The following is a 15,531-nucleotide window of genomic DNA, read 5'->3' as shown; positions in this document are numbered from 1 at the left end:
GTCTTCCACCTACCGACCTCTAACTTCGTTGTTTTAGACCGACTTCCCTGGGGATGCGTCTGGCCAGGGCGCTCACAGTGGAGGAAGGAGATACCCTCCATTTAGTGGGTGCCTTCAGCTTCGTGAAGACACCACCGCGCGTGGCCGAGCTCGGCAGGCCCCTGCTGCCCCTCCTCCCGCCCTCTCCCCGAGGCCTGAGTGAGGAGCAGGCCCAGGAGGCACGTGACCTGTCCAGCTGCTTCAGGACGGCGGCTGCAGGGAGAGCACCCCGTCCACCAGCGCCTCTCTCATCTGCAGTCAGAAAGGGGGCCCGAAGCAGCCAGCCGTGGGAAGACGAGCGAGCGGGAGCGCATAGAATGCTGGCAATGGAGCAGCACGAAGGTCCGGGCGTCAGCAGAAACGTAATCCATGAGACCAAAGGGACTCAGGAGGGAGAGAGTGGGGTGGCAGAGCCTGCTCGCCCCCCGCTCCTCCAGTTCTTCCAGCTGGGGCCTCATCTCTACAGTAAATCCCGTGTTCTTGGACATTGCTCTAGTGGGTTTCTCTTTCCTGCAACCAAAGAGCCCCTGACATGGCAGCAGTAATGTTCCTCGGGTGGTGTCCAGTCTGTGCAAAGAAGAACAACTCCTCCCTCGGCTCAGCCAGTAAATACTCATATGCTCGGCGTGGGCTCGCACGAGCTGCCAGGTGAAACTGCTGCCGGGACAGCGACGCGGTCCTGGTTTCCCAGGTTCTTCCCAGCCGCCACGACACTGCAGCAGGAAACTCAGATGCACGGTGGATTCCTTGAAACTGGGGTGACTGAGCCAAGCTCCCCGCAGGCCCAAGGGCCACGGCACCAACGCAGAGAAGCAGGCTCCGCTCTGCGGGGCGGGGAGGGGTCAGCCCTTTGCCCCCCCCCTTCCAACTGTGCCTATCGCTTCCTTAACTCCCGACTGGCGACTGGCACTCACCTCATTTCATCACTGGGGAGACAGGAGGGAGCCTCAGGCTGTCTGTCCTTTGCTATCTGTCACTTGTTTGCATCCTGTCCTGAGCGAAGGGAGGTTTGCCTTTGAAAAGAGTTCACGTCTGTTCCTGGGATCATCCACTTTCAATGTTTTCTAATCCAAACGTCGGCGTACAAAGAGCAGAGTCAAACCCCTAACAGGTGAGGGGGCATGAAGCACTGGCAGGGCAGGGAAACAGGACACTCTGCGTGTCCTGGGGCACGTATGTCTTAGCTGCTTCCTGCTCAGACACAGCCACAGCCTCCGTGGGTACAAGAGGGGCCAAGGCAGCAATGGACTTGCTGAGGGGGCAGCTCCCAGGAGGGCTTCCTGATGGATGAGGGAAGCCGCCAGGAAGACCCCTGAGCAGGCCCACGGGAAGACAGATGGTCCCATTTCCTGGGGCTCAGAGAAGCCCAGCCTGACAGCACCGCCTCTGGTTGGTAAGCAGCTTTCACTGAAATCTCCATGTTCCTCCCAAGAAATAATGTTTGCCCACCTCTAAGGGGGAGGGGACCCACAACATCTGCAAATCCCTGTGCACCGTGCCCTGCGTTTGGAAACCATCGTATCAAGACCCAGCACATACGTGTCGACACACACCACACGCGTGAGCATGCACACACACGTAGCACACACTCTGTCAGCTCACACTCGTTTCCATCAAGAGGAAGAAGGCCTGAGTGACGTCACCAAGGTTCTGTATTTCTGGCCTGAGCTACACAGTGGCAGTGTGGCAGCAGTCTCCCCAGCCTCCTGTCACCCTAGACCCGTCGCCCCGTTTCGCTTGCAGGGACCGAGCAGCAGGCTGTGGACACCACCTGGAGTCTGGCCCATCCTGCCCTGCCACTCCCCAGCGAGGCACAGCCATGTCCCGGCCACAGCTGCCTGGATGGCCGGAGCAGGTGATGGCACAGGGGCCCCAGAGCCACCTCGCGTGATGCTCAGTGCGGAGTGTCTAGGCTCTCTGGCTCCTGGTGGCCTGTCACCCTTCACTCACTGCAACCACTTTGTTTGGTTTTGTTTTGTTTTGTGTCTCCATTTTGGAGAACTAGGAAGCAGGAGGCAGAGCAGGCTGCTTTTCACAAGCCCTGTCCCAGATGGATGACCCGATGTGCGATCCCACTGTGTGGCGGGACCCCTGGCTGATGTGCGATCCCACTGTGTGGCGGGATCCCTGGCTGATGTGCGATCCCACTGTGTGGCGGGACCCCTGGCTGATGTGCGATCCCACTGTGTGGCGGGACCCCTGGCTGATGTGCGATCCCACTGTGTGGCGGGACCCCTGGCTGATGTGCGATCCCACTGTGTGGCGGGACCCCTGGCTGATGTGCGATCCCACTGTGTGGTGGGATCCCTGGCTGATGTGCGATCCCACTGTGTGGTGGGATCCCTGGCTAGTGACTTTCCCTGATGTGTCACCTAATCTAATGTGTGACCTCACCCAGTGTGTGACCCTGCTCAATGCACAAGTCCACCCAGTGAATTACCTACCCCACCCGACCTGGGACCCGAGTCCACTGGGTTGATGTGACTCACATGATGTGTAACCACAGCTTTTGTATGACCTTACCTGGCATAGGACCTCACCTGGTGTGTGACCTCACCTGGCGTAGGACCTCACCTGGTGTGTGGCCCACCCTACACTGTCCCAAGCTCTGCTTCCATACCTGTTTGGGCCTCTGTAAAAGCTCCTGAGCCACTGCTGTGGCGAAGATGGCTCTGTTGCTCCCTGGGCTGAGCTGCAAGGAGAGTGACAGCCCTGTCACCAGCTGGACCCCAAGGTCTGTGATTGTCACTTTCTCTTCCAGCACAGTGATGGTCTTTTCAGCCAAGATGGCATCCGACAGAGGCGACAGGATCTGAAAGGGAGAACCAACATGGCAAAGGAGAGCCTTCCAGGTCCCAGCAATTTCCACAATAGCACAAGTGATGTCCCTTGCAGGGTGGGGCAGAGGACGACAAATGAGCCAGAATCAACAGAAACAGGTCTGTCCCACTAACGTTTTCTTCCAGAAGATGTACTTGCTTGTGAAAACAATGTTTTCTTAAAGTAACAGTAAGATGGTGCCAAGGAGTGGATGGTGTAGGACTTGGCAGCCTCCCCACCACAAACACAAATGCCGTTACCCACCTTGCGTCCCCCAAGTCCTCGAGAGGAAGTAGGAACTTTCTCACAAATCAGGACTGACTTTATGATTCTTCTACAGCATGGATGGTCCCTACTATCAATTAGTGCAGTTTTTGATGAAAATTTTTCATTTTACTTACATGCTTTGTTAAAAAAAAAAACTTCATAGCATCAAAGAACAATGGGCTTGATATGCTAGGTGGATATTTATATGTTACTCACACAATAACCAATGTGTGGCAGAGGGGACATTGTTGGTGCATGTACCACCTAAATAGTCCCTTGTGTCCTGGGAGCCCACTCGCCACACTCGGGGAAACTGAGCAGTGAAGCTCAAGCTCCCTCCATCCCTGATAGGAGTACCCCAAAACTCCCTCCTCCTCTGGGCAGCTGTGATGGCCTGCGCAGTGGAGGTGACACTCAAGGTTGGACCCTGACGAGGAAATCCCGCCTCTGAAGAACGTCTATGGGGTCACGTCTCCGTCTCTTCACGCCTCCCCCACGTTAACAACGAGCTGTTCCCTATGAAGCCTCAACTTTCTGGATGAAATGGGTTCCATCCTCCTTCCACCTGCTTTTTGGACCGATTTCTCTTTTCAAGGTGTTGGTGATATCTATGAAGATGTCTTTCAAGACACCAGTTTCCCCGAGCTCCTTAAACCTGGTCATCCGGGTGCCACCTTCCGTTTCCGAGTCTGGGCAGAACACTTTGCATGGCAGTGAGCGTGAGATGTGCGTCCCCAGAAGGAAGTGGACACGTGACCTTTACTTATTCCCACTGAGTCCTAAGGGCTCAGGAGTAGGTGACCCACCCCCAGGCCGAGCGTGCCCGGCCCCCGTCCGTAACACCCCATTTCTGAACGCTACGCCATTTCCTCTGGGCATGGCCACTGGCCCTTAGAGCAAGTGGTCACCGTGGTGACGATTCCAGGCAGCAGTGCTGGCACAGCCTCTGGACTGATGGCAGGAACTGAGGGCTTTCACCTCATTAGTCAGCTGTGGCGTCTGCTAGGTCTCGTCCACGGGGCAGACACGTTTGGCTGGACACGCACAATCCTTCACGAGCAGCAGCGAGAGCCCTTGTCCTGCGTCTTACCTGAATGGTGGTCATCCCGAGCTCCTGGCCAGCCAGCACCTGGCCCCCGTGCAGGCGGACGATCCGGGGCTCAGCCACCTGCATGAAGTCTGTCACCAGCTCCGTGATGTCCACCTGCCAGTCTGAGCCCAGCAGGTGGGCCAGGTGGCCCCCGCCGTCGGCTGCCTCAGCCACAAACTGTGTCAACACACGCACCATGGCGTGCTGGTACTGGAGGGCACAGCCCCGTCCCCGCCGCTCGTCCTCGTCCTCTTCCTCGCTGTCCCGAGCTGGCCTGTCAAAGGGTCAGGTCAGTTTAACAGGTGCTGACTTGTGGACCAGACGGTCCGGGGCTGTGCGCGAAGCATGGCAGGGGCCGCAAGGCCAGGCGGGTGTGGGCTCGGGCCGACGCACAGGTGGTACTCAGAATCTGGACCCGGGTGTGGCATGGGTACTGACCAGCTGGAATGGATTGGGGCGTGGGCAGAGTTCTAAGGAGCCCCAGTGACCCCCACACCTGGTCTCCACTTTGTGAGCTGGACCTAGTCATTTCTCCTAACGAAAGATTATAGAAAAGGTATGGCTGTCACTGCCAAGGTGAGGTTTTCAAAGGGTCCGACCTCTATCTAGCCCAGTGCCCTTTCCTTGGTTCTTCTCTCTTTCTCACTCTGGGGAAGCAAGCCGCCACGCTGCTCGCAGCCCTCAGGAGATGCCCACAGGACCAGACCTGAGCGTGGCCTCTGGCCCAGGCAGTGAGGGGCTGAGACCTGCCACCAACCACGGAGCACGGACGCAGACCTTCCCCAGTGAGCCTGAGATGAGAGGGCAGGTCCAGGCGCCAGCTGGACTGTAGCCCATCAGAGGTCCCACTAAGCCTCTCCTGCCTCCCCGATCCAGAGACAGTGAGAGGTACCACCTGGTCTTCTTTCAAGCTGTTAAGTTTGGGGGTGAGTCACTGAATTGTGTAGCAACAAGTAACTAACACAACAGGGCCGTGGATGCCTGCTGGGGCCCTCGGGAGGTGACGACCTAACTCAGGGTGAGGTGACAGGTGATGATAGATGCGGTTCGCCCGGGTGACAGACAGATGGTCATTGCCCCTCCACGCCTGATGCCCGGGGTACAGTCAGCCCTCCCCCGCAGCAGTGTCCATCGGGACAGCTGGTCACCTCTCCTATCAGGTCTGCCGCCAGATGTGACAGCACCTGAGCTGCCAGCATCACGCTCAGCCAGTTCTTTGTGAGTCTCTCCCCGCGGTTACCTGCTCTCAGCAGCATCAGGAATCAGTCCTGACTCCGCCCTCCAATGCAACACCGGAAACCCTAGTGGTTCAGAAAGGGCCCCTTGCTGAAACCATCGTCCAGCTGCATGTGGGACCCACGCCTTCATCCCTTGAAGCTACCCCTCTCCCACGGGTCACACGGTGGCTGTCCAGGGCAAGGACGCTAAGAGAAGCACCAATGCTCTGCCCTCGGCTGAGTTCACAGACCCCAGGGAAACGTCTTCCTCTAATTCTGCACACACTCATTTGGGACTTCCAACAGGTGGCTTGTACCTGAGCCTTGGCTCCTCTGAGATGACAATGTCTGAACTCCCAGAGCTCCTACCCTCTGCCACGATGTGCGTCTGCTTGCCTGGTGTGGACGATGGGGACTTATGGCGTCCGACACACCCTCAGTGATGCAGCAGACGCACAGTGACACGCGTCTGGCTTCCTGTCCCCACAGCAAAGTGCGCCCAGCGCCCCTGGACTGGGGGCAGGAGAGGCGCCCAGCTCTGGGAGCATCGTCCCGACGTCTCCCGTGGGCCCGAGGTGTGCACTTTCCCACGGCCTGTTCTCCCCTCCTGGTATCGGCCCACAGGGGGCAGCAGGGCTCACCTGACCCTCTAGCTCCTCAGGTTCCAGCCAGGGGACCCGCGGCTGCAGTCTACCAGCCACTCGTGCATTCTGTCACTTTGGCTCCAGTGCCTGGATGAGGGATAAGACTTAACTCCAGGGCTTTCGTGGGGAATGATTGGGAGAGGGAAGAGGTACTTTCTGTGGCATTGCAGAGAAGACAGAATGAAAGTCGGGAAGCTCACAAGGAAAGCCTGAGGGATGCAGCCCCGTGAAGCAAACGAGAGCCGAGAGGTGGAGACTGAGTCCTAGACGACCATCTGGTCTCTGGACCCGGTCACACCTGCAATGGGCAACCCTGCCAACAGCCATTTGAGCTGCTGCACCCTGACCTGGATTTCTGGGGGGTCGGGGACGCACACACCCAACTCTTGTTTGGGGACGGTGGGGGGGTCGGGACGCACATACCCATCTCTTGTTGGGGATGACGGGGGGTTGGGATGCACACACCCACCTCTTGTTGGGGACGATGGGGACTCTCCAGCCCTTGACCTGGTTCAGCTCGGCGTCCGTGACCTCGATCTGCAGCGGGAGCCGTGGGGCCCACACCGTCATCTCCAGGGGGCGGCTGAGGTGCTGGTAGCTGAAGTTCACGACCACGCCCACCTTGCCCTTCATTTCCTTCCCGTTGACAAACACGAAGTCGCAGCGGTCGGACACCTGTGCAGAGGGCGAGACACGGAGTTTGCGTCAAATCCCGCAGCCAAAGGAGCAGCGGGAGGACCAGGGGAGAGGGAAGCCCCCTGGCTGTTTTGGGGTCACTCGTGTGACGAGGAAGGTTTCTGTCTGGGGACTCTGGAAGGGACTCTGGAAGTCCCTGCTCACACCGGGACTTCCGGCCACTGACACTGATTGGGGACGTCTGGCTTCTAGAACCATGGGATGATAAACACATGTTGTCCTTAGCCAGCGGGTAAGCGGTGCTTTATGTCAGCAGCCCCAGGTGACAACAGACAAGGACAGGGCCACGAGACTGGGGCTCGGCTGGCTGGGCTCTGCAGGGAGGGAAGGGGCGCCCCTCCAGCTCACTGAGCAGGTCACACACTTGCTCTCAGTCAGTCCTCAGGACACGCAACAGGCAAGGCCGTTACTGTCTGCATTTCAGGAGGATCACCTGAGGCCCGAGACGGTAAGTGACAAGGGACATTTCCGTGGGACGCAGGGCTGGAAGGCGGCAGAGCCCAGACCCCACGCCAGCCTGCACCACCGTCCTCTGGGCAGCTGTGCCATCCCACCCGGGGTCCTGGCAGCCTGTCTCCGTAAAGGAGGAGCACCGCCCCCAGCACCCAGGGAGAGGGCGTGAGAAAAGCAAAGCGGAAACCACTAGGCGGTTCAAACATCAGATAAAGCATTTCCAGCAAAGTCCCTTTTATCTCCACCCACGGCCAGGCAGTGGGGACACTGAGCACAGCAAGGGGCACGGAGACGGGCGTCCGGGGTCCCCCACAAGTGAAGGGGACGAGGGCCTGCACATCGGGGAGCCTGCGGGCTCTCCTCCCAGCTGTGTGCCCACAGCACGGGCACCAGAGTCTGACTGGCAAAGCCGACGGGGCAGCTTTGGTGGCTCCATTACGGCTGTAGTCTCAGCTCTCCTGGCTCCAGGGCCAGTCAGACTTTACACTTAGGCTTTTCTCTTTCAAGTCTTCCAACTCTGCGTCAGGCTGAATTGTCAGAGACGCAGAGAGAGGCGGGCAAGGAGGGCCGGCTGACTGATAAGACCTGTTTTCAGGGCAGCAGGCTGTTTCTTGAATTTAAGTTTCTGGGCCCTCCTGCCAAGTGGGGTGTTCTGAGGAAAGGAGACGGCATCGGGCAAGCGTGGCGACCACGTTCTCCGGGACGAGGGAAGCACAGGCCTGCTGTGCTGAGACAGTGGCCAATGGAAGACTGAGTCTCATATGTGTTTTGGTTTTAAACTCAGCGGTTCTTCCTCGAGGTAGTAAGACAAGGTGGGAGCTAGAGCTTGGTTACAGGGTCGGGTCGGAGGTTGAGTAGGGGACAGCGGTGCTCGGCAGAGGACTGGAGCCCCCACGGCTGCCGGGTGCCCCTTCCACGGCAGGGTCCACACGCTCCACAGAGGCCTCCAGAGACCTGTCTGCCGACAACGTCTGGTCCTTCTTCAGGCCCACGGCAGGCTGTCCTGCAGCTCGCTTGCTGCTGGACAGAAAATAAGCATCTTGACAATGAGTTGGGAGCAGGAGTGACACCTGTCACCCTCTCTCGGGAACACTGACTTTCCAATAAGGGACCTTGCAGAGCTCCCTGTCCTTCCAGAGCCCCCCGGCGGTGTTGCCGATGGTGGCTGCCCTGTCACCCTGGGTCCCGAGTGCCCGTGACAAGGGGAGCCCGCACAATGCTGGGAGGGCAGGTGGCCTGGGTGACAAGCAGCCTTGCTTGTTTTAAGTCACTGGTATTTCGGGTTCCCTGTTACCGCATTGTAACCAGGCTGCTCTCAGAGCTGCAGAGTGACCTGTTCTGATCACTCTGTTAAATAAAGAACGCAGCAAAGGACGGGCGTTGGCTGGGCCGCTGCGGACGACACAGGAAGGCCGGCAGCAAGGAGGCAGCAGAAGGAGGGTCCTCCCTCTGGCCAACACCACATGAGCTGGAACGTCACGGGGTCCCAGGCGAGAGGTCGCTGTTACAGACAGGCAGGGCCTGGGGCCTCCCGTCCTGATGCTAAGGACTTTCTAATGACTGACACACTAGGCAATGACTCTACGAAAATCAGGGAGGAGTGACGTGCGCTTGGCCCTGCTGCTACATCTTGGAGGAGGGTTTGGGGGAAGTTGAGGATTTGAGGAGAAGGCAAAGATTGAAGTCGCCGGGAAAGGCTTCGGTGGGACGTCAAAGGGTGCTGCCAAGCCTGTCAGCCGGGGGGTTTCGGGCACGACACCTGCCTGGGGCACTGCTGCCCATGAGTCCCGGCCTGGGGTCCACGGTGCCACCTGCCCGGCCTGCTGCCATTCTCGCATGGAGGGGACTCTGGCCTGGGAGGAGGGGGCTGACATCTTCTTTCTGGTGACGCTATGACTCCGAGGGGCTGCTGCAAGTTACGGCAGCTGTGGCCTTGCTAGTTCTCTGTCCCTTGTCACTTCCTAGTGACATACAGCACAGGGACATAGTCAACACTGTGCAATCACCTGGCAGGGTGACAGATGGGTACCAGGCTTCTTGTGGCGATCGCGTTTGCATACACGTGAGATACACAAATACTGAGCCGCTGATGTAACAGTGTATTATATACAACTATACTCCGATTAAAAAACATACGTTTGAGCCCATTCAGAGGAAGCAGGAAAGGGGTAGGATGTGAAAGGCCCCGCGTGGCACTGGGGCGGGAGGGAGCCTGACACAGCAGGTGTGGTTCACCCGAGGACTTCGAGATGAGAGCATGCAGGACTAGCAGGGTGCAATCGCAATGTCCACATACAGGGGCGGGGGCCAATTTGAGACCACAGAAGAGGGGAAGGCCATGTGAAACCACCAGACACTGGACGATGTGGCCGCCGTCCAGAATGACCACTGCCACGGGCTCCTGGGGGAGGCAGGGAGCAGATCCTCCCTGGGAGCCCTCAGGGACCTAGAACCGTGAGAAGAAGTGTTTCTGTCGTCACTTCCAGGGCTTTCCTCATGAAGTCCGTGCATGTGGTACCTGGCTCAGGCTGGGCTCCAGGGGACGTGAGCCTGGGGACACAGCTTGCTATATTTCCCCGAAAATAAGACCTAGACGGACCATCAGCTCTAATGTATCTTTTGGAGCAAAAATTAACATAAGACTGGGTCTCATATTATAGTAAAATAAGACGGGGTCTTAAATTAATTTTTCCTCCAAAAGACGCAATAGAGATGATGGTCCGGCTAGGTCTTATTTTCGGGGAAACACGGTAATCCCCCAAGGCTGCATCCTGGGCAGGACAGACAGGCTGGGGCGCATTCCCGCAGGAGCCAGATGGGGCGCAATGCCCCCTCCAGCCCCCTGACACCCGCCTTTCCCTCCAGCTCCCGTCACTGCCTGAGATTAGACATTACAAAGTTCCTGGGGAAATGTGTCAGTCCAGGGGCGCTGACAAGACCGGTTTGTTCCTTCTTGTTAAAATAGGACTAACCGTACATGTCAGATAATTTATTAACTACCACTTTACAATGCTGATGGTTGGAGGGAATGAAGCATTAAAACTCCCGAACTCCTCTCATATCCATTTCCAGCCGCCGCGCGGACCCGTTACGGGGCCACAGCTAATATTTCTGACTCCGGAGTGTGCAGTCTGGCACTTATGTGAATTTAATGCCATTTCCTTTTTTTTCTGTTTAAATGCGGTGTGAGTATAAATCTTATTTAAATATCACCAACATCCATGGTGCAATTTATGTTCTTCTGATGTTTTTCTCTTCCCTTTTTTAAAGAGCTAGAGCTAAGGATATTGAAATTCTGCTCCCTCCACCCCTTGACTTTGGCAAAAGTGGGCAGCCTGAAGGAACATTTGCGCCTGTTTCACCAACGAGGTATTACCGTTCAGGAATAGGTTTTTATCCTGGACTAAATGCTACATGGATATAGTGGTGTCGGGGAGAGAGTGCTAAGCTGTGCACGTGGCTCCTGCTAAGCCCCTCACACCTGATTCCATTTGAAAGCTTCCCAGTGAGTCAAGGAGGCAGGTCCTGTCACCCCATTTTCCCAGTGACAAACCGAGGCGCAGTGTCCCATCGCCATCAGGGACATGCTACACCGGGCTAGCTAATGGGAGAGCACTTACCCAGCTCGCTGCTTTAGGCTGATTTCTTGGGAGGCTCCATGGGGTCTGCTAAGGTGAAACACACTTTTCTGCCAGGAGACAAGTTTTAAATGGTCACACAGAGGGGAGGGGCCCTGGCAGAACGTGCCCCGGGGCCCGAGGCCGACGGCCCAGGTCCATGCAGACGCTGCATGTGCGGAGGGAGAGAGAGGTGGCTTGAGCGTGAAATGGCCCTGTTGTGGGCTGACTGTGTGCTCCCTTGCACTGTTACAGGCTGACTGTGTGCTCTCCCACAGTTCGTATGTCGAGGGCCCAGCTCCCAGGACCTCAGATGTGAGTGTATGTGGAGATGGCGCCTTTGAAGAGCGGATGAAGTTACCCTGGGGCCGTGAGGCTGGGAGGACATTGGGACAGTCCTGCACCGAGGACAGACACGTGAGGACGCAGCGGGAGGGATGGAGGCCTTGGCAGAAACCAGCTGTGACCACAGGTTGATCTCAGACTTCCGGCCTCCAGCACTGTGACGAAATAATTGTTTGAGCCTCCCTGCCTGCGGTGTCCTGTGACGGCAGCTGGACAGGTGATGCAGCCCCCCATATAGTCCCAGAGGTTGTTTTCCTGTTTTAAGAGCAGACGGCCAGGCTGACCGCCTGGGGCCCAGCAGGGAGCTCAGGGGACAGCAGCTCAGGCGCCTGACACCTCAGTGACACGCAGAGCTTGCACGGAGGGTTTCCCGGGTCGGGAAGGAATTACTACGATGCCCACTGGACAGCTAGGGAAAATGAGGCATGATGCGATCAGGACATTTGCTCAAGTTCACATGGCTACACAGTGTGGGAATGGGCCACAGGGGGCATCTGGTGACCCAGCATTGTCACTTTATGCTGATCAGGTGGAGGAGGGGACAGGAGGTCAGGGTGAGACCAAAGCCGCACACAGGAAGGCTCGGCCCTTCCTCGTCCGCGTGGAAGAGAAATGAGTCTATGTGAGCGGCGCCCAGAAGTGGCTCCTTTCCTCCCCGGCCACCTGGACGGACGTAAGGCTCCGCCGCGCCCGCCCCACCGCACCCCCAGGACGTTGGGAATGAAGGTTCCCTGCTGTCGACTCGCCCACCCGAGACAGACAGCGGGTGTCACTAACTTCCACTTACGTCCTCCCTTTGGTCACCGGGACCAGGACAGAGGTGGACTCAGCGTGGGCACTCAGTGGCCTGCCTGACGCAGCAGGAGCCAGTGTCCGGGCACGGCCTAGGGGTTAGACACTCGCTCAGAGCCGTGGGCCTCCAGGGGCAAAACGTCCCGAGGGGTGTTTGGCACATGCATCGGAGTGTTTTTTATGGGAGTGTTTGTTTTGGTCGCAAAGATTAGGGCATACTGACGTTTAGTGGGCCCAGGTCACGGGACTCAGTGTCCTGCAGTGTCCCGGTCAGTCCCACACTACAGAAAAAAGCCCCGCGCTCTGACGTTTAAATGTCCCGCCAAACTAGGGGAAAGCTGTCTTTGTCTACACTGTAGCTTAATGCACAAAACACTGCATTTCCAGGAATGCAAACTCGGGCTGAACAGAAGGGGTGCTTTGTGTTTGTTTGTTTGTAACTTTACCCAGATGTGTTGCCCACCCGGGGAAACCTCCTCACCACTCACGATGCTGAGTGGACCTCGCAACAGCCCTGTGTCCTCGTCACCGCAGGCCACCGGCCTCACCCCACGACCTAGTGAATTATGCTCAAGAAGCTGTGTGTTGAGATATGGATCGTTCTATTATAAATTCATTCCAATTTTACTTTGTATCCACTTAGGGCGTTATATTAATCCAAGTGAAATGATCTTGTCGGTAGCTGACATTATCTGTGAATTCCCTTCGAGATGTTAAGGGGGACTCATAAAACACTTGTTGAGTACTTGGAGGTACTCAGTCTGGTGGAGAAGCACAGGTCCCTGTAACTCCGTACGTGGCTGTGCACGCATCGTAAGGCACAGCTCGGTGGCTGTTTACAGATGTGTCCCCCACGACTCAAAACGCAGCCCTGGCAAAGCCTCTGGCTCCTCTCACCATCACCCCCGCCTGTTCACCACGGTTCTGCCTTCTGTCCCGGGGATTAGAGTCACCCGTCCGAGAGCTCCACAGAGAAGAAATGACGCAGCGTCTTCTCTCGTGTTTCCACTGCATCTGCTCAGCGTTGGGTGTGTGGATGCGGCCATTGGCCGGTTCTGTGTTGCCAGGAAGTGTTTCACGTACGAACATGCAACCTCGTCCATTCTCCTGCTGATGAGCCCTGGGTCAGGTCCCGCTTTTGGCGACCACCAAACCAGCTGCTGTGACGCTTCTTCTGTGAGCTTTTGATGATGCCTCGTTTTCCCTGGGGTGGAACTGCTTGGTCTTTAAACAGGCATGTGTCCCCCCAACACTTGTAAGGGCTTCTCCTCTCAGACGACAAGCTCAGTTTCCTCTCCGAGAGGGGTTCTGGCACAAGCTACTAATGTAACTACATTTCCCCATCTCGTTACAATGGAACGACCGGCTGGAACTAATCCTGAGACGAAGACAAGGAGAAAACGGAGTGTTTACCTTTGGGATGAAGCGCATCCTGACAGGGCTGGGGGGCCGGGGGTGGGATGTCTGGCGTTTATTAATGATGCTTCGTGCTCTTCTGTCGGTTTGCGTGGAGCGATAATGCAAAGCGACTCAGAAACCATGTGACGCGTTCCTGGAAGTGTGCTCATTTCTAGAAGGATCATGCACGTCGATATTTGAAAAATCTAGACCCCGCTGATAAACACACTTCTGGGACACTGTCTCCTAACAGAAATGAAACGTGATCAGAGAAGTTGGGACACATCCTGAAAACTCGTTCCTTCCCCCTTTCCGAATTTAGCCAGAAACTGTCTCAGTGGGTCTGAATCGTGCCAAGAGAAGAGCACAATTCTTCCAGCTCAGGCTTCTTACTTGTTCTGGGATAAAGGAAGGTCTTTAGTTTCCAACCCAGCACAGACGAACGGGTTGCGTAAAATAAAGCTGTGTCTGGAGGACGGGACGAGGTTGAGTTGCTATGAACATTTCCGAATACTTACTCGTGACTTCTGCATCTATCTCACTGTTGACCAGTGGTACTTACAGGTATCTCAGGTGACCAGTCGCTCACCTGAGCCGGCACACAGACCACCCTTTGCAGAGCTCGGTGACACAGTCTGTTTTCTGGCCAGAAAGTTCCTCTAGAAACACCGTCCACACATTGTCCCCACTCCACCCCCAATTTCCCGCTAATTTAACACAGCGCGCAGGGCGGGCGTGCCTGGCCCACACACGGCCCTCAGTGAGCTCACGCGAGCCTGGGCATCGCGTGCTGCTGCTTTGCCTGTAAGTTTTTCCAAGAAATTTCTGTTTACTTTTGCTCATTGTGTGGTAAGAAGTACACATGCTTTCAAGTTAGCCCCTGCAAGACATACAGGGCATTGGAACGCACCGATATTCACGTCTACACCGATATGCTCCTGTCGGTGTTGGTGGCTTCGATTTCAGTGGCATTCTGGAGCCAGTTAGAGATCGTGGGTGGCTCTGGGACCTTGGGGGCACTACTTTCCCTCTGTCGCCTCTAGTTTCTCCTGTTCCAGCAGTTTCTGGGCCCCAGACCTGTCCCCAGCGGAGTCCTGACTGTGTATGAGGACAGGAGAGACGTCATCGCTAGCAGAAGGAAATGAGACCGTGGGCGTCTTCTGTCGTGGTGTCATTAGCGAGGGCAACATGTCAGGCAACCAACCCACTCCAGGCTGCAAGTGCCTGTCTGAGTCTAAGGGACCTGGCTAGTTGAAGAACAAAACCAAGGCAGCAGTCGGGGTGTGTGTGTGTGTGTGTGTGTGTGTGTGGTGGGGGGGGGTGGCCGTACAGGAGCAGCTACAACACACGCACCTGGTACTGAGTTAGAGCTCCTTGAATTCACTCAGGGCTCGGCTTTAATGCATTTTTCGAGTCTGATAACCTGAAGCGGAGAGCTTTTCTCTATCTTAGTAGCACTTAAATTTTAAATTAACAAACAGCTTTCCTCGTCATGGTCCGCATCCGGCAAGTACAAACAAGGGCCAAGTTCCCCGTGAAAGGACTGTCATCGGTGCTAAGAGCTCTGTCCCTGGAAGGCAGACATGCGGGCGCCCACGACGGGATGTCACATCTGAGGTGACCCTGGGCACATGAGGCAGTGCAGTCGGGGCGACATCTCAGGGAAGAGTACGCAGCCCGAGCCAACGTGACTGCTTCCAACACACTTTCTGAGGGGAGACGTTGGCCAAGGTCCGCAGACCTGCCTGACAGTCACGGAGGCTGCGAGAGGGACTCGTAAAATCAGTGCAGGCACTTGCCTCGAGGCCGTCCGGTCAGACTCGTACTAAGGGCGCAGACACACATCTGCTCCATTTTATGTTTGCACTTCCACTCCCTCCCACACGGAGAGCACTGTTTCTCCTCCTTCCGACCTTTGAAAGGAAGACGAGCGCACCTTCTGGAAGCTGCACAGACAGACGTTTGTCCCTCCTCACGCCAAAGACCTCACGCACCCCGAATCCCAACTCTGGAGGGGCCGAGGCAAACGTCATCAGGGCACCTGAGACTCAATGACAGGCGGATGTGGGGCCACCTGGCTAGACCTGTGGCTTCTGGTGGGTCTGGAAAGTTTCCTCAGAGCCAAATTTCTTGTCCTTACACAAATGAAAGCA

The 15,531-nt window shown here is 56.6% G+C and overlaps 1 protein-coding gene across 1 annotated transcript in view; it reads right to left on the bottom strand.

The window, feature by feature from the left end:
• LOC117017899 (transmembrane protein 132D-like) overlaps positions 1-15,531 on the bottom strand; it is a 131,158-nt gene that overhangs the window by 5,001 nt on the left and 110,626 nt on the right. Inside the window, exons 3-5 of the mRNA XM_033098581.1 lie at positions 6,547-6,752; positions 4,217-4,490; positions 2,660-2,851 (exon numbers count right to left, since the gene is read on the bottom strand). Coding sequence (XP_032954472.1) covers positions 2,660-2,851; positions 4,217-4,490; positions 6,547-6,752 — 672 coding nt within the window. The remainder of the gene's footprint in view (positions 1-2,659; positions 2,852-4,216; positions 4,491-6,546; positions 6,753-15,531) is intronic.

This window comes from Rhinolophus ferrumequinum, chromosome 25 (assembly GCF_004115265.2).
Source record: "Rhinolophus ferrumequinum isolate MPI-CBG mRhiFer1 chromosome 25, mRhiFer1_v1.p, whole genome shotgun sequence".
Lineage (NCBI taxonomy): Eukaryota > Metazoa > Chordata > Mammalia > Chiroptera > Rhinolophidae > Rhinolophus > Rhinolophus ferrumequinum.
Note: the sequence above shows the minus strand (reverse complement) of the source record. Positions and strands in the feature narration are given on the sequence as shown.